The sequence below is a fragment of the Apteryx mantelli genome, chromosome 35 (genome assembly GCF_036417845.1).
Source record: "Apteryx mantelli isolate bAptMan1 chromosome 35, bAptMan1.hap1, whole genome shotgun sequence".
In the NCBI taxonomy this organism is placed as follows: domain Eukaryota; kingdom Metazoa; phylum Chordata; class Aves; order Apterygiformes; family Apterygidae; genus Apteryx; species Apteryx mantelli.
Window position 1 is genome coordinate 405,649 of NC_090012.1, and position 20,264 is coordinate 425,912.

The 20,264-nt window shown below is 67.7% G+C and overlaps 2 protein-coding genes across 4 annotated transcripts; both read left to right on the forward strand.

Annotated features, from left to right (window-relative positions):
• Window positions 1-37: 37 nt before the first annotated feature.
• On the forward strand, window positions 38-7,431 carry RELB (RELB proto-oncogene, NF-kB subunit). The gene is made up of 12 exons (XM_067314523.1): window positions 38-143; window positions 1,224-1,277; window positions 1,420-1,428; window positions 1,928-2,418; window positions 2,983-3,140; window positions 3,630-3,721; window positions 3,806-3,937; window positions 4,364-4,468; window positions 4,963-5,178; window positions 5,652-5,720; window positions 5,836-5,913; window positions 6,686-7,431. Exons 1-12 carry the CDS (start codon window positions 128-130, stop codon window positions 7,003-7,005), a joined length of 1,740 nt encoding a protein of 579 aa, XP_067170624.1. The 5' UTR covers window positions 38-127; the 3' UTR covers window positions 7,006-7,431.
• A 1,006-nt stretch (window positions 7,432-8,437) lies between these two features.
• On the forward strand, window positions 8,438-19,996 carry CLASRP (CLK4 associating serine/arginine rich protein). Of its 3 annotated transcripts, none has more exons than XM_067314456.1 (21): window positions 8,438-8,479; window positions 9,122-9,324; window positions 9,821-9,918; window positions 10,533-10,634; window positions 11,723-11,802; window positions 12,157-12,241; window positions 12,642-12,787; window positions 13,136-13,232; window positions 13,574-13,652; window positions 13,898-13,971; window positions 14,521-14,562; window positions 14,727-14,948; window positions 15,809-16,060; window positions 16,625-16,804; window positions 17,027-17,066; window positions 18,687-18,747; window positions 18,849-18,907; window positions 19,007-19,053; window positions 19,143-19,225; window positions 19,720-19,744; window positions 19,874-19,996. In XM_067314456.1, the coding sequence occupies exons 2-21, from the start codon at window positions 9,226-9,228 to the stop codon at window positions 19,914-19,916; spliced, it is 1,914 nt and encodes a 637-aa protein (XP_067170557.1). In that variant the 5' UTR covers window positions 8,438-8,479; window positions 9,122-9,225; the 3' UTR covers window positions 19,917-19,996. The 3 variants fall into 3 exon arrangements, 2 of the variants coding, with proteins under 2 accessions (XP_067170557.1, XP_067170558.1); XM_067314457.1 differs by lacking the exon at window positions 8,438-8,479 and adding an exon at window positions 8,539-8,602; XR_010886718.1 differs by lacking the exons at window positions 19,143-19,225; window positions 19,720-19,744; window positions 19,874-19,996 and having other exon boundaries at window positions 17,027-17,070; window positions 19,007-19,032.
• The last annotated feature ends 268 nt before the right edge of the window (window positions 19,997-20,264 follow it).

Sequence of the window (20,264 nt, forward strand, 5' to 3'; positions counted from 1 at the left end):
CAGCCAATGGCGGCGCCGCCCGCGCGGGGATTTCCAGCTCCGGCGGCCGCGCGGCCTCGGGCTCCGGCGGCGGCGGCGGCGGCGGCTGTGGCGGCGGCCGGGGGCGGGGCACCGGCACCGGCGGGACATGGCGTTGCCGCTCGGTGAGCGCGGGGGGCTCCCCCCCCCGCTGCCTGACCCTGGCGGTGGGGGCCGGGCCCGGGGGTGGGGGCGGGCCTGGGGCCTGGCCTGCTTCGGCCTGGGGAGGGGGGGCAGGCTGCGAACCGGGGCTCCCCCCCCCCCCCCCCGATCTCTGTGCCCGGCGGGTCCCCGGGGGGCTTCCGCGGGGGGGGGGCGCGGCACGGTCCTGGGGACACCCCGGTGCCTGTACTAGGGGGGACAGGTCCCTGCTGGGAGGCGAGAGCGCGATCTTGGGACCCCCCCCCCGCCTGTTTGGGGGGGGAGATGCCGGGGGGGGCACGTTTCTGGGGACCCCCGGTGCCTGTACTGAGGGGGGGGCAGATCCCTGCTGGGGAGGGGGGACATGATCTTCGGGACCCCCCGGTGCCTGTACTGTGGGTTTTGGCAGGGGGCAGATCCTTCGGAGAGGGGGGACTTTTCTGGGGAGCCCCGCAGTCCCTGTACTGGGGGGGGCAGATCCCTGCTGGGGAGGGGGGACATGATCTTGGGGACCCCCCGGTGCCTGTACTGTGGGCTTCGGCAGGGGGCAGATCCTTCGGAGGGGGGGGACGTTTCTGGGGAGCCCCGCAGTCCCTGTATTGGGGGGGCAGATCCCTGCTGGGGAGGGGGGACATGATCTTGGGGGCCCCCCTGGTGCCTGTACTGGGCGGTTTGGGTGGGCATGATCCTGGGGACCCTTGATCCCTGCTCTCAGGGGGGGCAGATTCCTGCTGGGAGGGGGGGACATGATTTTGGGGGCCCCCTAATCCCTGTCCTGAGTGGGTTTGAGGGCAGTAAACCCTTATTGGGGGGGGGCACAGTCCTGGGGACCCCCAAATCCATGCACTGGGGTTTCTTGGGGACAGCCTGATCCCCATGCTGGGATGGCTGTGACCCTGGGGACCCCCCGGTCCTGTCCAGGGATGGGGGTCTGATCCCGGAGACCCCCCCCCCACCAAGTCCCTGCCCTGGGGGGGGGGGGGAGCAGGAGGCCGAGGTCCCCCCTGCCGTTAGGTGGGGCCGGGTGGGTTCACCCTGGGGTGACAGTGCCGGTGTCCCCGCAGGAGCTGCCCTCCAGGATCCCAGCCTGGCCATGGCGCATGCCGCACCGGTGGCCGGTAAGAGCCCGCGCTGGGGCTGGCAGGGACCCAGGCGTCTGGGCTGGCACCCCGCGGGCTCCGGGGCCTCCGCGGTGCCGGTTGGGGCAGGGAGGGGCCGGAGGGAGCCTCATTGTTTTCTTTTTTCCTTTGTTTTCTGCAGACGATTTAGGTGAGTGGAGCCCGGGGCGCGCGGGGGCCGGTAAGTGTAGCCCCGCGCAGCGGCAACTCGGCCGGAGCAGCGTCCCGGAGCCTCGGGTGATAAAGCCGGAGATCTCCGGCGAGGGGGTCACCGCGTGCGCCTGGAGCAGACGGATCTGTCCTTTTTCGGGGTGCCGTGAGCGGGAGTTTGGGGTGCGGAGCCATGCCCGGCTGAGCGAGCCGTCCCTGCACCTGCTGTCCCGGAGCATCGAAGGGGCTGGAAAAGGCTGAGCCACGTCCGTGGGGCTGTGACGGGAGAGAAGGGACAGGGTGTCTCGTCCCCCAGCCGTGGCCGCTCTGTCCCGAGCACGGAAGCGGCATTTGCGGGTGGAAACAGGGCAGGATCCGGCTGGTCCCTCCGTCACACGGCACGTGGGAGTCACCGGGGCAGGTGTTGAGGCATCTGTGAGGGAGCTTGGGGACGTTATTCCCGTCCCTGGACAGCCCTGACACCCCTCCTCATCCCGCAGAGATCATCGAAGAGCTCATCAAGGAGGACGGTTTCCAGCCGGATCTGGCTCCCGTCTTGCCCAAGCCCTTGCCCAAGGCCTCGGCCAAGCTGGTGGCCCGCGGCTCCGGCCCCGCGGTGGCCGCCCGGCCGCTGCGCCCCGTTGAGCCCTGCCCGGCGGCGCCCGGGCTGGCGCCCTACGGGACCCCGCGCGGCCCCGGCGCCCCGCTGCTGCCCGCCGACGCCCGCTCGCCCCAGCTCGCCCGGAGCCTCAGCACCCTCTCGCTGTCGCCCAAGCTGGTGCCGCGGGGCACGGTGGGTCCCAGCGGGCGGCACCGCTGGTCTCCGGGCAAGAACCAGCTGGAGGAGCTGCTGGAGCCGCCCAAGCTGGTGATCACGGAGCAGCCCAAGCAGCGGGGCATGCGTTTCCGCTACGAGTGCGAGGGCCGCTCGGCCGGCAGCATCCTGGGCGAGAGCAGCACCGACGCCAGCAAGACCCTGCCGGCCATCGAGGTGAGCTTCGGCGGCGGCCCGTGGCTCCGTGCCTGCTCGGAGACGGCGACTGCGGGGCCCTACGGGTGCCGTGGGCCGGAGTCCTGGGATGTCCGGAACCCCGCGGGTGTTGGGGGGTGCTGGGGAGGTGCCGGAGCCCTGTGGGTGCTGGGGGGGGTGCTGAAGCTGCATTGGTGCTGTTGCTCTGTGGGTGCCAGCGACTCGGAGCCTTGTGGGTGCCAGGGGGGTGCTGGACCCCCCAGGGTGCTTTGTGCCCCTCCACATCCCTGGGCGCCCATCCTTAGGCATAGGATGTCCTGTTTTGGGGCAGCAGGGATGTGCTGACAGCTCGTGTCTCCTTGGGGTGGCTGGTGCTGGCGCCCTGTGGGTGCTGGGGAGGCGGCTAGAGCCCCCGCAGGGATGCTGGAGCCTTGTAGATATCATGGAGCCAGAGCCCCATGGGTGCCGGGGGGGTGCTCGGACCGCAGGAGACGCCGGAGCCCCACGGGTGCCGGGGTGCCCGCGTCCCCGGAGCCCCCCGTGTCGGGGTAGCCGGGGCGGCGCCCACAGCTCGTGTCCCGGCAGCTGCTGAACTGCCAGGCGATCCCCGAGGTGAAGGTGACGGCGTGCCTGGTGTGGAAGGACTGGCCCTACCGCGTCCACCCCCACGGCCTCGTGGGCAAGGACTGCAGCAACGGGCTCTGCGAGGTCGTCCTCAAACCCCAGACCAACCCCAAGCACAGGTACGGCCGCGGCGGCCCCTCGTGCGGCGCCGGGACGAGTCCCGCGGCCTGCGGGGAGCAGAGACCCTCCCGGGACTCCGGTGGAGGTGCTGGGCTGAAGCCGGTGGCGGCTGGTGGCCTGCGTTCCCTGGGAGGGCCGCGGGGTCTCGGAGGTGGAGCAGGGGGGTGGGAAGCCCGGGCGTTGGAGCGTGCTGGAGGCCGAGCTGCGCCCCGTTGTCCGCACGCGGCTCTGGGGGTGCCCAGACACCGGTGAGTTCCTCGGTGGTCGTTTCACCACCGTCCCCAGGGGCAAGCAGTGCTGGTTTTGGAGATGGTGGAGCCGTGGTGGTCCGCGTGGGTCCTCTGGGTATGGACACACTGCGGAACGGCCCGGCCCCCCCGCGGCGCTGGGGCTGAGCGGGGACGGGCTGGGAGGAGCAGGGTGCCTGGGTGCCGCGGGGTTTTGCAGGGGGGAGCTGCCTCTCCGGCACGTCTCTGCTCCCCCGGCAGCTTTAGCAACCTCGGCATCCAGTGCGTGAAGAAGAAGGAGATCGAGACGGCGATAGAGAAGAAGCTGCAGCTGGGCATCGACCCCTTCAAAGGTGGGTGGCTCGAGCGGAGATGTTTCGGGGGGCCGGGACCCCGTCCCGGGCAGCAGCTGATTTTTGCCTTGTCTTTTCCCCTAGCTGGGTCTCTCAAGAACCACCAGGAGGTGGACATGAACGTGGTGAGGATCTGCTTCCAGGCCTCCTACCAGGACGGCTCCGGGCAGACGCAGCACCTCAGCCCAGTGCTCTCAGATCCCATCTTTGACAAGAGTACGTGGAGGAAGGGGGGGCTTCGGGTCGCTGACGGGGGGCTCAGCCGGGCCCCCGGCGCCTCCCCGGCTACGGGACAGGGTGGCCAGGGAGATCGCACCGGCCGGTTCCTCGCCTGGGCTGTGAGGTTTGACCGGGGACGGTCCCCTGTGACCGGTGCCCTGAGGGGGAGCCGGTCGCCCGTGTCCCGCAGGGTTGGTACCCAGTGCCGGGGATGCTCGGGAAGAGATGATGCCGATGGGAGAGTCCCCAGTGCCCGAGCCTGGCCCTCGGGCCCAGGGCTGGGTGATTCCAGAGCCACGTTGCTGTCGCTGCATTGCCGGACCCCGCAGGGTGGCCGTGGGCTCCCATCCGCGCGTCGCGGGGGGGGGACACAGCACCCGAGGGTGCTGACTGTGCCCCTGAGCTGTGCCCTGGTGCCTGCAGAGTCCACCAACACCTCGGAGCTGAGGATCTGCCGGATGAACAAGGAGAGCGGGCCCTGCACGGGCGGCGAGGAGCTCTACCTGCTCTGCGACAAGGTCCAGAAAGGTACCGGCGGGCGCTTTGGGAGCCCCGCGGCCCCGGCGGGGGGGCGATTTACCATCCCGGGAAGTGAGGGTGGGGGTGAAGGAAGGCGGCAGAAGCTGGAGGGGGACTGGGGCGCTCGAGGAGTTTGGGGACGGGTCCAAAAGGGGTCTGGGGATGTGAGCTGTGACCTCCCCCCCAGTGCTCCTGAACGCCCTGGGTGATGGAGGGGGGGGGATCCTGGGGGTCCTGCTGCCCCCTAGACCTTCTGCTGTAGGGGAAGGGACCCTGGGGTGCTGCAGGGGTGCAGGGGAGAGGACCCCAGCTCATGGCGGGGGGGATCCTGGGTGCTGGGGGTCCTGCTGCCTCGCAGTTGCAGGAGGAGGGGACCCAGGTGCAGGAGACGGGACCTCAGGGTGCCAGAGCGGGGGGGACCCCAAGCGCCGGCAGGAGACGCCGGGTGCTGGAGAGGGCGAGCTTGGGTGCTGCGAGGGTCCCTGACGCCTCCGTCCCCGCAGAGGACATCGCGGTGGTTTTCCGCAAGGAGACGTGGGAAGCGCGGGCCGACTTCTCGCAGGCCGACGTGCACCGCCAGGTCGCCATCGTGTTCAAGACGCCGCCGTACCAGCACCTGGAGCTGGCCGAGCCCGTGGAGGTGGAGGTCTTCCTGCAGCGGCTCACCGACAGCGTCTGCAGCGAGTCCTTCCGCTTCACTTACCTGCCCAAGGACCATGGTGCGCGGCCCCGCGCCCCCAGGATGGGGACGTGTCCCCTGGCGTGGGGACGAGGCTGGCGGGAGGGGGGCGCGGAGTGGGGACAGGACCCCTAAGGTGGGGATGTGGCCTTACGGGATGGGGACAGGCCACCTGGGATGGGGACGTGGCTTGTGGGATGGGGACATGTCCCATAGGATGGGGACAGGCCCCACGGAGACACGGGGATGGGGACAGCGAGATGTGGCCTTACGGTTTGGGGACACGGCGCACGGGGTGGGAAGCTCAGGGTCCGACCCCACAGGACACAGCGGGGGGGGGATCGAGGCCAGCCCCCTGGGGATGGGATATGTTGTCCCCGCTGTCCCCTGCAGCTGATGGTGGGGCGGGGGGGGGGGTCCAGCCCAGTGTCACCGCGCGAGAAGCGGGTCCCTAAGTCACCCCCGGTGGCGGGGGGACCCCAGCGCTCACGGCCCCGCGCCCCCTCCCCGCAGACGCCTACGGGGTGAACGTGAAGCGGAAGCGGGGGATGCCCGACGTCCTGGAGGAGCTCTCGGGCTCAGGTGGGTGCCGGGGGGACCCCCACGTGGGGGGCAAGACCTCCTGAGGGGCCCCCCCCTACCATCGGGGACCCCCTGGGGCCGGCGGCCCCATGCCGTGATGCTCCCGTCCCCCCAGATCCGTACGGGATCGAAGCCAAGAGGAGGAAGAAGCCGCCCGGATACATGGATCACTTCACTCCGCTGCCAGTTGCAGGTGGGTCCCTGGGGTGGGGGACGGATTTGGGGACAGTAATTAGGGCCCGGCCAGCACCCGTGTCATGGCATGAGCTGCTATGGTCTCAGCCTGACCTAGCTCTGTGTTCCCTGTCCCCCCCCAGCATTGGGGACATCCCCAAATGCTTGGGTCTGCCTGGGTCCCCCGGGTCACTTCTGGAGCTGGGGGACCTCTGGGGGATCAGCAGGGGCCCCCCAGGACCCCCTTGGCCCTGTGGCCCCCCCCCAGGCTTGGGAAGGGCCCCCGGAGACCCCCATGGCCCTGGGAGGCCCCCTGGGGAGTCTGAGGGGGCCCCCCAGGGTCAGGAGAGACCTCAGGACCCCCCCGACACTAGGGTGCCCCCCAGACTTGGGACATGACCCTGGGTCCTGGAATTGGGAGAACCCCCCCAGGGATCCTCAGGACACTGGGGTTTCCCCCCCCCCCCAGTAGGGAGAAGCCCCTAGAGCCCCCCATGGCCCTGGGGGTTCCCCAAGGGGTCAGGAGAGACCCCAGGGACCCTCCCCCGACCCTGGGATCCCCCCTGGATTTTGGAGAAGCCCCCAGGGCTCCCCCAGACCCTGGAATCCTCCCCTGGGTAGGGAGAAGCCCCTGGAGTCCCCCACAGCCCTGGGGTCACCTGGGGGGTCCGAAGCAGCCCCGGGACACCTCACCCTGCCACTGCGGTTGTCCCCAACGCCATGGGGACAGCCCCTAGGCCTCCCCCCGCCCCAACTGACGGGGTCTCTCCCTCCCGTCCCCCCCCCTGCAGAAGACGCCTTGGCCCTGTTCGGCGGCATGGAGGCGGCGCCGGAGTCCTTCGACGCCCTGGCGCAGCTCTACGGCCCGCTGGCCCCGCTGGGGCTGCCGCCGGCCTGCGCCCCCGCCATGGACTTGGGGGGCTGCCTGGGCCCCGAGCTTTTGGCCGAGCCCTACGGCTCGCCCCCGGGGCCGCCCGCCGCCGCCGCCGCCCCCTTCCCTCCCGCCGACCCGCACGGCACCGCCAGCCTCGTGGGCACCCACATGTTCCCCGGGCACTACAAGGAGGCGTGCGACCGCGCCGAGCTCGACCTGCGCCTGGGCGACGGCTGAGGGCCCCCCCCACCCACCCCGACGCCACGGACTTGGGGACAGGGGCTGACCCCCCCCCCTCCTTGCCCCGGGGTGGGGGGAGGTTGGGTTTGTCCCCTCTCCGCACCCCCAAACGCCCGCCCCGGGCCGGCTGGTCCCCTCCCCGGGAGCGGCGAGGTTGGTCCCCTCCCCGGTTCAAGCCGCTTTTGCACTATATTTATAGGGGCGGAGGGTGCTGGGGTCCCATCCCCCCCCCCCACCCTGTCACCTCTGCCACCGCCAGGCAGGGGGAGCGAGTGACACCCCCCCCCTTCCCCCCCAGGGGGTCGGGGAGCCGAAGCGGGGACGGGGACCCGGGGGGGTGGCCCCCGCGTGGCCGCTCCGTGCCTCGGTGTCCTTCTCTGTACGACGGAGACGGAGGGGGGGTTAATAAAGCGATCGACTCCCGGCGCCGGCCTCGTCCTGCCCCCCACCACCCACCAAGGGGGACACCCGGCTCGCGACCCCCCCCCACACACACACCTGCACCCATGGGTGCCCCCCACCGGTTGGGGACCCTTTGGTTTGGGGGCAAAAGGAAGCGATTTGGGGGGTCTGGCCCCATCCACGGCTGCACAGGGAGCCGGAGCGGGGGCCCCTTGCGAGGATGGTGCTACTGGGCAAACTGGTTTGTGGTGGAAACCCCCCCCCACACACACACACACTCCGGGAAAGCCCGGGCCCCGCAGGTCTTGGCCTGTGCCCCACTGGCCCCATATTGGGGTTCCCCGGCCCCGGGGACGTCACAGCTCCGGGCCTGGCTGGGCTCGGTGCCACCCAGGAGCAGCAACAGGCCCAGTCTGGCCCAGTTTCCCCTAGGGACCAGCACTGGGACTGGCCTAGTTTCTCCTGGGGATCAGAGTGGGACTAGACCAGACCAGATCAGACCAGTTCCCCCCCAGAGCCCCCAGACTGGGATCGACCTGGCCCAGTTCCCCCCAGAGCACCCAGACTGAGATGGATCTGGCCCAGTTTCCCTCAGGGACTGGGACCGACCTGGCCCAGTTCCCCCCAAGGCCCCCAGACTGGGACCGGACCAGACCAGTTCCCCCCCAGGGCCCTCAGACTGGGACCAGCCTGGCCCAGTTCCCCCCAGAGCACCCAGACTGGGATGGGTCTGGCCCAGTTTCCCTCAGGGACTGGGACCAACCTGGCCCAGTTCCCCCCAGTTTCCCCTAGGCACTGGGACCGGCCTGGCCCAGTTTCCCCCAGGCCTGGCCCACCGGAGCCCCGCCCACTGCCTTATCCCCGCCCACCCGCGCCAAGCCCCGCCCACCCGGGGTGGTGCCCCCGGAGGCCTCGCCCCCTCCGCCTCTCCCGTTGGCTCCTCCCTCTCCGCCACGTGACCACCCTGCCCTAACGCGCGCCGTTCCCTCCCCCCTTCCCTTTTCCCTGGCCCCGCCCCCCCGGGGCTCCGCTTCCGTTTCCGGGTCGGTCTATGGCCGCGGGCTCGGCGGTGAGTGATTAATGGCGGCGCGGAGCCGCCCCCCTTCCCCCCCCCTCTTTCCCCGCCCGTAACCCGCCCCCCGGGGCCACCGAGCGCCCCTGTCTCGGGGCGGCAGCAGCGCAGGGCGCCGGTGTGAGTGGTGGGGGGGCGGGCGGGACACGCTCGGGCCTGCCTCGCCGGGGCGTTGCCTTGGGGCCTCGGGGTGTCCCCTTCCTTGCCCGGTGTCGCGGTTCCCCGTCCCGGTCCCGTCCCCCCCCCCCGCCCTGTTTCCTTCTTCGGGGATGTCCCGGTCCTTGTCCTCTGTTCCCCCCGGTCCCTTTTCTGGGGGCGTCCCGGTTCCTGCCCTGAAGGTACCCGGTGTCCTTCCCCCCAAAAACCCCTTCCCCCCCCCCACCCCTTTCTCCTTGTCTCGGTCCCGGGGTGGGGTCGTGTCCCTGTCCGCTTCCCTGTCACCTCTGCTAAGGGACTCCCAGGGTCCCCTTCCTCTTTTCCCCGGTGTCCCCCGGCTCCTCTGTCCCCCTGCGCCATGTTCCCCCTCTCTTACCCCTCACCCAGCACCGGGGGGTGCCCCCTGCCCCCCCCCCCCCCGCTTTTTCGAGTGGCCCTGGCCCCGCGATGGCTCCGTGCCACCTAACGGCTCTCCGACGCCAGACAGGGGAAGCGGCCGTCCCCGCCGGTGCGTCTGCCCCGCCGAAAGCCGCCCGCCCGCCTCCCCGCCAGTGCCGTGCCCTCGCTGACGCCTCGGGAGCAGCACGATGTGGCACGAGGCCCGCAAGCACGAGCGCAAGCTCCGCGGCATGATGGTGGATTACAAGAAGCGAGCGGAGCGCCGGCGCGAGTACTACGAGAAGATCGTGAGTCGCCCCCCGCCCCCGCCGGGCTTGCGAACACCGCGCGGCCCGTCTGTCCGCCTGCCGCAAACCCGGCGGTTCGTCCCGCGTCCAGCCGCGTTCCCGCTCCTTCGCGGGGTTACGGCAGGCCGGGGCTGCCCTGTGTGTGCCAGGCTGGGAATGTTTCCTTGCTCATGGGGTTTTTGCGGTTGAGAGGGGTACAAAAAGCCTCAGGGGAGGATTCAGTCCCCAGTAGGCTGCTCTGTAAAGGTAGGAAGTGCCGATTGGGGTGTTTGGGAATCTCGGTGCTTTCCTGCAGTTTTGGGGGCTGAAATTGGGAGAAAAAAGGAGCCACAGCTCTTTCTGTAGGCAGCTGTCACCGTCCACCTGCCGGCAGCTCCTTGGGGGCCCCTGCGCGGGTGCCCTGCTGCTCTCCGCCTGCCTCGACCTTGTGCGGGCAGAACTGCCACCCCTTGAAATCCCTCTTCCCTAAACCCCTAAATCCTTCTGTTCCTTCTAGAAAAAGGACCCGGCCCAGTTCCTCCAGGTGCATGGCCGGGCCTGCAAGGTGCACCTGGACTCGGCCGTCGCCCTCGCCGCCGAGAGCCCCGTCAACATGTGAGTAGCTGCGCGCGGGGCGTAGATGGCGTCTCCCCACGCGCGGGGGCCTTGGCGGCTCACCGGAGCCGTCGCCTTCCCTTCGCGCAGCCCCGGCGTCTTTCAAAACCAAGCCCGGCTGGCGGGAGACCCGCGGGTCCTTTCTGAGCGCCGAATTTGTCTCCTGCCAGACCTTCGAGAGAGGCTTTGTGGCTGGTGGGTGGTTGCTGCGGTTCCCAAGCGCTTTGCTCCTCTTAGCGCTTCCCCAGCGGAGACGCTGAGCGAGTAGGATTCCTTCCTTCGTTGCTAGCTCTGGAAATAAAATCTGGGCCGTTTTCCTTCGCCAAAGCAACGAGAAGGACTCGGCTCCTCCTACGCCAGAGCTTCTAGAAGACGCTGTCACAGCTAATGAGCTCGTTCCCCCTCCTCTTTAGGCAGCGACTAATGCAGCAAGAGCTGAGCGCGCTCGTTTGGGAGGGAGTGTGCGGGTTTGCACTGCTCGTGCGCATCGCAGCTGGGGTCCTGTTTTTCCTGGCACGTTTTCCTGGCCATCTCCGCTCCCCTGGGGCAGGAATCGCCTCCGGCGGCTGCTCCGGCTCCGAGCCGGTTGCCGACGGCCTCTCTCTCGCCCACAGGATGCCTTGGCAGGGGGATACGAACAACATGATCGACCGCTTCGACGTGCGGGCGCACCTGGATTACATCCCCATGTACACGCCGCCCCTGCTGAACCCCATGTAAGCCGCGGGGCACGGGGCCGCCTGGCGTTTTCGGGAGCCGCGCTTGCTACCTGCGGCAGGGCTGTGCCAACGCCGGGCCCGGCGCCTGGATTTGCCCTTTTCTGCTCCGTTTTGAAGCCGTTCCCCTGAGGTTTTTGATCCCGGCTGGGTCCGGGCACGGCGTCACCGCGGGGCTGGCTGTGCTGTGCGGCCGTGTGGGGCGAGATGCGCGAGCTCAACGTGCACAGCTCGGCTCTGAAAGCTCCTTGGCCTTCCCAACGTGCTGGCTCCGGGCTCTCGGGATCTTCCTCGGTTTAAGAATTCCCTGGGGTCTAGCGGGATGGTCAGGGCTGGACCTGGGACACATGGCGAGGCGCTGAGGCAGTGGGCTTGTTGAGAGCCTCGAAGTAGCATTGCGATATCCGAGGAGAGATTAGAGGTAGGACAGAAACAGGCTCTTTACGGAACTCTATAGAACAACAGCCATAAATTAAAAAAAGGGGGTAAATTAAGCCCTGGGACAGCCCTGGAAGACTGCGGATCTCTGCGTCCGGTGAATACTCGGCTCGAGCAACCTGCTGGATTTGGCCCTGCTTTGCTCAGGCGTCGAGCCGAGAGCCCAGAGGTCCCATCCTGCCTCACGTGTGCGAGTTCGGTGTTTGCAGACGGGGCAGGGACAAAGTCCCCTCACGGCCCGGGCTGGGCTTTGTGGAGAGCAGCCAGGTTCCCTTCCTACACGCGCTTGCTGCTCCTATTTGCTTTTTCATCCTTGGCATGGCTGGGCGGAGAGCTTTCGAAAGGAGCTCGGCTCCTGCCCTGGGTTTTCCAGGGAATCCCGGACCAGCACGTGATCCCCTGCGCGACAGCAGGTGGAGAAATCACCTGCTGCTCCCTGAAAGTCCCAGCCTCGGTCTCGCTACTCACCGAGGATCTGGTCTCACCCTGTTTGAACGATCTGGGGTAGCAGAAAGGAGCCGTTTTTTCAGGGCTGGCTTGATTTGAGACTCCAAAATCCCTTTGGGAGAGAGGAACTGAGGCTGGTTTGGGGGAATCTCTGTCTCCCCAGTGGCCTATGAGTGCCAATATCTGCATCTGCTCTTTCCCAGCTCCCCCGAGCAGGAGTCCGACGAGAGGAAGTGCAACTACGAGCGATACAGAGGCCTGGTGCAGAACGACTTTGCCGGCAGTAAGTGTCTCCTGCAAACGGAGGAGTCGAGGCTGAGCTGGAAATGGCTCCGCTGAGGCAAAGCGAACCCAAGGCGCCGTTCCCGATGCCAGCTCCGGGCTTCCCTGCTGGGAATCATCCAGGACGCGGCTGCCCCCTCGCTCCCTGGAGGGTTTGGTGTGGGGTCACGGTGGCACCAGCCACATGGTGTGGGAACAGGCTTGTCCCTTCTCAGCCTGGGAGTGGCTGAGCTGCAGGAGAGCTGCCAAATGCCCCAAGCTCTAACGAGCTGTGGTTAATCAGTTCTCAGACCAAGCTGTTCTCTCTCAAGCAAGCGTAAAGTAGGCCGGTAACTTCTCCTCTGTGTCGTTCCAGTCTCGGAGGAGCAGTGTCTCTATCAGATCTACATCGACGAGCTCTACGGGGGCCTGCAGAAGCCTAACGAAGATGAGAAAAAGAAGTGAGTGCGAGAAGGGCTCGGGCAAACGGAGCGGGTGTCGCGTCCGCGTCCTTGGGGCCCTGCTGGGAACGTGGCTCCCCAGCCGCAGAAACGCCCGTCGCTCAGCCCAGCCCCGTTTGCCCAGGGCCCCCTGCACTGGGGGGGGATGGAGCAGCCCCCGGACTGCGCTGTCCTTGCTTGGTGACGCTCCGAAGTGGGATCTAGCCTGTTGTCCCCCGCGTCCCCGTGCTGAAACGTCCTGCCGGCCCCGTGGCTGCAGCCGTCCTGGGGACCGCTGGGGCTGAGCGCAGCGATTTTGGCCGGGGAGGGGAGGCGGAGGGGGCTAGTTTCCGCACCGCTTGGCCGGAGCAGCCGCGATGGAGGGGAGAGACGGGCAGGGGCTGAGCGTGTCTGTGCCCAGGCTGGCGGAGAAGAAGGCCTCCATCGGCTACACGTACGAGGACAGCACGGTGGCCGAGCTCGAGAACTCCTTGGAGAAGCGGGGGGACGAGGAAGACTCCGAGGAGGACAGCAACACGGACGAAGACGAAGTCATCCCCGATATCGGTAACGGCCCTGCCTTGTCACCCCAAGCGCTCGCCCTGCGACAGCTCTCCCGGGCTGTTTAACCTTTTGGCAGCCACGATGCCCAAATCCGCCTCTCCTGGCTGCACCATCTGGAGGGGAGCACGCGGGAGCGTTTCCCTTCTGGCTGCCGGAGGGGATATCCGGTACCGCGTGTCCTGCTCGCTTGGCTTTGCTAAACACAGCACAAAATCAGGCCATGCACAGCCCTGAACCGCTGCTGCAGCGAGTCTGGCCAGGCCTGGGGGGAAACGTGTCCCCTTGCCGCGCGGGGGATTTGTCCTGCCGGGGGCTCCGAGCGCGCTGAGCCTTCCCGTGCTCTGCTTGCAGATGTCGAAGTGGACGTGGACGAGTTGAATCAGGAGCAAGTGGCCGACCTGAACAAGCAGGCGACCACGTACGGCATGGCGGAGGGGGACTTTGTCAGGTACGGCTCACGGCGGAGCCGGGACCCCGGCCTCGGCGGGCGGGAGAGCCCCGGGAGCCTGGCAGGGCCTCGCCCAAAGCCTCCCTTTTCCTGGCGGGGGCCGAATCCTCTGTGGATGCCCCCATCTCTAGGATGAGGGCCCTGGCGATGACCCCCCCAAAGCAGGGGCTGTGCACAGAGTCCCCTCCTGGGTGCTGGCTGGGACGAGGTGACCATGGGGCCTTGCTCGGTGCTGGCGGATGGCTGCGCAGTCTGTCCGGCTGAGCTCTGCGCTGTCCGCAGAGCGGCTGGGGGCTTTGGCAACACCCGCTTGAAAGTGTTTTCTCTTTCCTTTCCGGAAGGATGCTGCGAAAAGACAAGGAGGAGGCAGAAGCTATTAAACACGCCAAAGCCCTGGAAGAGGAGAAGGCCATGTACTCGGTAAGGGCAGCCGTAGCTGGTTCTGCCCCCTCTCGCTGCACCGCTGTGAGCTACTGAGCCCTGGCCTGGCTGGGAGCCTCCCAGAGCACCGGGGCGGCTGTGCCGGTGCGTGTGGGATCCCTCCGCGCTTGCAGAGGCGCCTCTGCCTCCCCGTTGGGAGTAGGGAGGGCGCGGGGGCCCATAAACACCCGGGAAGGCGTCCCCAGCCCATCCTGTCTCCTAGCTCCTGGGCCGCTCTCTTCTAGGGCCGTCGCTCTCGCCGCCAGAGGAGGGAGTTCAGAGAGAAACGCTTGAAAGGCAGGAAGATCAGCCCTCCCAGGTGAGCTCCTGCGGTCTCCGGCTGAGCCACGGCTTGTCTCCGTCCTGCCCCGCTGTCTGGGCAGCTCTTCGCTGCCCCAAACCAGGCAGCTTTGCTCCAGGACCCTCTGTCCCAGCGTTCGTGTACGTGCCAGCCGCGCGAGCTCACGTGGGCCACGGGGTGCAGGGCAATGCGGGCTAGGGATCCCCTTTTCCTGGGGTTCAGCCTCTGTTTTGGGGCAGGTGCCACGTTTCATCTCCCATCTTTAGCTCTGCCCGTAAATCTGAGTTCTGCGGTGCTTGTGAGTGCTTGACCGAGGGGCGAGTGCTGGTTTCTTAGGCCACTACCAGCAGCTAAGAGGCAGTTAGCAACGACTCGGCTCGTGCGCTAATTGGTGATTACAGCCCTCCCTGTAATCTGGTGGATGTCACCTTCTGCCAGCGGGGTTTCCTAATGCTCCGCTCGCCCCCGAAGCCGTCATTTGAGAAAGGCTTTCGGAGAGGCTGGGAGCCACATGCCTTGGGGACCTCCGGCAGGCTTCTCCTGCCCTCACAGCCTCTCTCGTTGCAGCTACGCCCGGAGAGACAGCCCCACGTACGATCCCTACAAACGGTGAGCGGCTGCCGCGAAGGGACGGGTGAGCGGGTTGTCCTGGTTCTGCGGGTGGTCGCTGAGGAACGTGGTACCCGGTGGCTCTGCCGCGCCTTTGGGAGGGAACATTTTTGGCAGCTCCCTTCTCCCGCGCTGAAGCTGCTTCCTTCCCGGCCGCCTCGCAGGTCTCCCTCAGAGTCCACCTCTGAATCCCGCTCCCGTTCCCGCTCGCCGTCTCCCGGCCACGAGGAGAAGATCACCTTCATCACCAGCTTCGGCGGCAGCGACGAAGAGGCGGCGGCCGCGCAAGCCGGCGGCGTCCCCGGGAAACCCGCCTCGCTCGGCAAACAGCGCTCCGCCCCAGGGCAGCCGGGCAGCGCTGCGGCAGGTCATAGCGCCTCTTCCCGGTCGGTAACTCTCCCATCTGGCTCGCTTTCCCAATCCTTAACCGCAGAGAACGCAGCAGGGGCCGGGCGGGGGCCGCCCAGCCCCTCGTGGGCACGGAACCGGGCCAGCCCCGCTCGGAGACGCTGGCGGGGGACGCTGCCGACACCCGTGGCCGGGCTGCTGGCACCTCTCGAAGGGAGAACGTCCCAGGAGGGAGCGGGTGGCTCGTTGCAGCAGGCCGGGGGAGCCGTGCAGAGCCGCCGGGGGCGGACAGGGAGAGATTCGAGCAGGTGGCAGCAGGAAAGAGGCTCTGTCCCCGATTCAGTGAGCCGCGGGGCGGGCGGACGGGGCTCCCTGCGGCTCTGCTGCTGGGCCAGGGCAGGGGGAGAAGCGGTTGTGGTGTCAGAGTGAATCTGGTTGGCTCACGGAGGGGGACTTTGCGGCACCTCTGGCATTTGCAGGGTGGGGGATTTGGGAGGCAGAAATCCAAGTGTGAATCAAACCTCCTGCACCTAAGGAAAGGGAGCATCTGGGCTGCTCCTTGGGAGGTTGGGGAAGGAATTGGGTGGTGGCTGTCACGGGCCGTTTCCCAGCACAGTGCGGCTTGCTGCCCCCAAGAAGAGCTCTCTTGCACGAGGCTGGGCGGTTTTGGGGCCGTTCCGGCTGCGCCAGGCCGGAGATCAGGCCGCGACGCTGACGCGGGGCAGGGGAGGCGCCTGCTCTCTCCTTGCAGCGCGGCCCCCGGTTGTGCCAGGGCCAGGGGCTGTCGGCGGGATCCCGCCGCGCCCCCTCCCTTGTCGCTGAGGGCTTCCCGCACCCCCGGCCTCCGCGTTGCACCTCTCCACGTCGCTGAACCGCTCGCCCTGTGTGTCCCTTCTAGGAGACGCTCTTCGTCCTCCTCCACGTCCCCGTCCTCCTCCTCGTCCTCCAGCTCCCGCTCCAGCTCTCGGTCGCACCGAGGCGGCGGCTACCACCGTTCCAGCCGCTACTGCCGCTCCCACAGCCGCCGGTACTCGCGCTCCCGCAGCCGGAGCCGACGGTACTCGGGAGGAGGCTCACGCGACAGCCGGCGCCGCTCCAGGTCCTATTCCCCCGACCGGGGGTATCGCTACAGCTCCCGCCGCCGCTCCAGGTGAGCTGGTAGAGGGGAGACGGGGCTCCTGCAAGAACAGAGGATCCCCCGGCCCCGTCGCGGTGTTTGATTCCCCCTCAAGTGTCCCAGTTCGTGGCTGTTTCTTCCCAGTTCTTTGCTGGGCTCTTCCAAGGTGAATTTGGCTCCGTTTTTTCTACAACCTGCCGTTTGGCTGTAGGCAGCAATAAGATCCTGTTTTGCCACCTCTGAACAAGCCCACATCTCTCAGCCTCTCCTTTGCACCCTGTTCTCCAGCCCCCGCTGGACTGGTCCCGGTTTGTCACTGCGAGTCCCAAACAGGTCCCCGTATCCAAACGGGATCTCGCAAGTGCTGGTGAAGGGGAAAAATCCCATCTCTCGCCATGCTGGTTGGTGGCTTCGGCTCAGGGGCTCGCTGCTGGCACCGGGACAATGTGTGGTCCCCCAGGCTCTTCTCTGCTCGGTTGCAGGGTGGGTCCTGTCCGGGGGTTTTTCTTTGCCCCGCGGCCCTGTTGCTACCAACTGCTTTAGGAAGAGTTGCTTCTCCTCGGAGAGCCGTAGTGACTCCCGGCTCCCTCCCCGCAGGAGCCGTTCCAGATCCGGGGAGCGCTACCGGCGGAGCGGCAGGTCGAGCAGACACTGGAGCAGCAGCCCGAGCAGCCGAAGCCCCAGCGATTCGCGAAGCCGCAGCAAGTCGATGTCTCCAGTGCGAGAGAAACCGCTGAGGCCCGCAGCATCCCCGGCCGTGGGGGAGAAGCTGAAAAAGTGAGTGTGAAGGGCTGCGAGGAGGGCGGCTGCATCGGCTCGCGCGGCAGCCGGACATCCCGCTGCTTCCCACGCAGCGGGAGCTGCATCAGAGAAAGCAAAGATCTCCTGGAGCGCGAGCGGCTCTCGGCGGAGAGGCTTTAGGGCTCGCGGGGTCTGTCCTGCCTGCGCTGATCCCTGCTCTTTCTTTCTTTCTTTCTTTTTTTCTTTCCCTGCTCTTAGGGCTGACACTGCTGCTGGTAAAGAGACAGGAGCTGCCAAAGTCAGTAAGAATTTAACCTCACCTGTTTAATTCACATCACTGCAGAGCAGACTAAGGGACACAGTAGTGGACGGGCTGGAGGAGATGCAGGGGTTTGGCAGTGAACGGCTCCGTGGCCGCGCCTGGTACCCCGCGACCCGTCCCCGCCTCGGCCGGGCGCAGGCGCCGCTCGAGCCTGCTCCCGCTTGGAGCTCAGGCTCGCTGGGCGCCGGCACTCCGGGCGAGAGCGGGGCACGGAGCACTCTGAGCTCTAGGGGCAGTGGGGAAGTCCCAGTCGGGGTGGGGTGGGATTGGTGGCGGGACCTTCCCGTCACCTTCCTCGGCTGGGATCCTGGCCAGCGCGGGGTGGGGACGCCCGTGTGCCGCACGACGCGGCGGTGTCTGTGCGGGTCACGAAGCCGGGAGCTGCCTGCCTCCTTCGCCACCGGGCCCAGGCTGTCTCTGGGGCGCTGCCACCCAGCCGGTGGCCGTCTCCGTGCACAGCGTGTCCCCGCCGCCGCTGCTCCATGGAGCAGAGGTGACGGCACGCGGCTGGGGAGCTGTTACTGCCCTCGGAGGGAGGCATCTGTGCTGCCTGCGGTGGGGTGCTGGGCTCAGGGCACAGCTGTCCTCTCCGGCTCCATCCCTGCCCAAATCTCTTCCGTGTGCCTTTGGGCCGTGCCCGGATGCCCCCAGCCGCCCCCCTCGGCCCCACGCGGATCACCCGGGGTCTCCACGTGCCCGGGCAGGCCGAGGGCGGTGCAGATGCCACCTCCCAGGGCTGTGCATGCCCCTCTGGGAGGCCCCGGCAGGGAGCAGCTCGTATTTGCGATGCCGTTGTCAACCGTCAGCTGCCGACTTTGTCCCAGCAAGGAGCGCGGGCAATGCGTTAGGTCCCCCTTTGCTCGGAGCCGGGTGCCCCGCTGCCAGGCTGCGGCGGGGGTCGGTCCTGGGGGCTCCGTCCTGGCTGCAGAGACGCCGGCTTGCAGCAGGCCCGGCCCCGGGACCATCCTGCAGCCGGCTGCTCTGCCCACCGTGCTCGGGAGATCTTTCAGCCTCCAGCCGGGCTCTGCAGCCCCTTTTTTCCTGGCTCTCCGGTATTGCCCGGCAGCTCTGCGGGGCTCCGAGCCCCCCTCGGCCCCCCGCGGGCAAAGATCTGGGCAGAGCCGCCCGGGTCGCGGGCTCTGGAGATGGAGCGGCAGCTCCGGCAGGGTGGATGGGGTTCGGAGCGGGGCCTGGATCAGGGGGATCGGCCGGAGAGGCAGCACCGTCGCCTCGGTGAGGCGGGCGGCTCCGGCGATGCCTCTGGCAGGGAGGCGGACATGGCTCCGAAGCCTGGGCCGGTGCTTGGAGCCGGCGGGTTCAGAACTGGGGTTTTTGGTTCGTACGTCCAGCCGGTGACTTCCCCACCACGGGATCTCGCCGAGACCGGGGCCGGGCACCTTGCGGATCCTTCCAGGGTCCGCTGCGGCGAGGGCAGGGAGAGGCAGGGAGACTTTCGGCCCCCTCACGGGGTTGATCCCCTTGGATCCTGCCCCGCGAGGTGTCTCGCCTCCGGGGCCGGGAGCCCCGGGCCGCTCCAGTCTGGCTGCACCGTGTCCTCGCGCCCCCCTTCACACACGGCTCTGCTTTCGCTCGCAGCCCAAGCTGACGCCGCAGGAGAAGCTGAAGCTCCGCATGCAGAAGGCGCTGAACCGGCAGTGTAAGCAGGATCGGCCCCCTCCGGCCAGCGCGTGCCGCTGCGCCGGGCCCTGGCGCCTCTCCCGCCCCCTCGCCGACCCCCTTCTCTCTGTTTCTCCGCAGTTAAAGCGGACAAAAAGGCAGCGCAGGAGAAGATGCTGCAGCAGGAGCACGAGAGACAGGTAGGGGTGGACGTGGCTGAGCCGCTCCGCAGCGCGAGCGGCCGGCGGGGAGGGAGGTTTTCGGGCAGGGCCTGGCTAAGGGCACGTTTTCTCTTGCAGGAGCGCGAAGACGAGCTACGGGCCATGGCCCGGAAGATCCGCATGAAGTAAAAAAACCCTTTTCCTTCCCTTGTTCCGCTCGCCGGGCGGCTCCAGGAGGGGCAAGGCCTCGGGATTAACCCCCCTTTCCCCGCAGGGAGAGAGAGCGGCGCGAGAAAGAGCGGGAGGAGTGGGAGAGGCAGTACAGCAGGCAGAGCCGGTCCCCGTCGCCGCGATACAGTGAGTGCCGGGCTCGGGAACGCGGCGGATCAGGTGGGAGAATCGGACCCAAATGCGTAGGGAGTCAGGGCAAAGAGCCGAAAGGGTGGAGGGGGAGTCTCGGGTGCCCCCAGAGACTGGTGCGATGCTTCAAAAAAAGCGATGGAGAGGTTTTGGTGTTTGTAACGGTCGTAGAACAATTACGTTTAACATGAGAACAACCTAAACGTGATTTAAAATCCTTCCTTGTGCTGGGAGGCTGCCGGTGTTGGCTGCTTTGAAAGGGATCAGAAACGGGGCCAGAGGGGTTTGGAAGGGACTAAGCAGGCCTCTACCCCCTGTGAGCCTTTTTAGGAAGAGAAAAGGGGGACGAGGGAAGATAAAATGTGAAGCCACCTCATCTTGAAGGGAAACGGGTGGAAAAGGGCCCCCGGCAGGGCCTGGGAGCACCCCAGCACCCGCCCCTTCCCCGAGGCCGTGGGCGCTACCTCACTCGTGTCTCCCTTGCCTTGCAGGTCGGGAATACAGCTCCTCGAGGAGGTACGTTCACGTCTCCCCTGTCCCACGTGCGCCGCCGGCCTCGGCCGTGGCTCTCTAGGTGCCTGGGGTGGGCTGGGGGGGCCGCGGAGCCCGTTTCTACCCAGCCCGTCTCCCTCTCTGCCTCCGCAGGCGCTCCCGGTCCCGGTCGCGGAGCCCGCACTACCGCCACTAAGAGCCCGGCTGCGGGAGACGCTGTACAGTGCTGGTTTTGTTCATTATGTGCCGTTACCGAATAAAGAAGGAAAAAACCCCTCCCCGCGCCAGCGCTTCCTGGGGGCTCGGCTGGGCGCCGTCGGCCGCCTCCAAGCCCTGCCGTTCCGCCCAGCGGGATCTGGAAGCGGGGTGGCCGATTTTTGCCTCTGCCGCTGTCTCCCCATCACCCTTGGGTGCGTGACGCCATGTGTTGGCCTCTACGCTGGGCTCCTGGGAGGAGGATGAAGCCCCCGCGGTGCCCCGCGTGGGCCATTCCCTGCCTATTCCGGGTGATTTTGCACCTTATCCCTCCATTCAGGTGATTTTT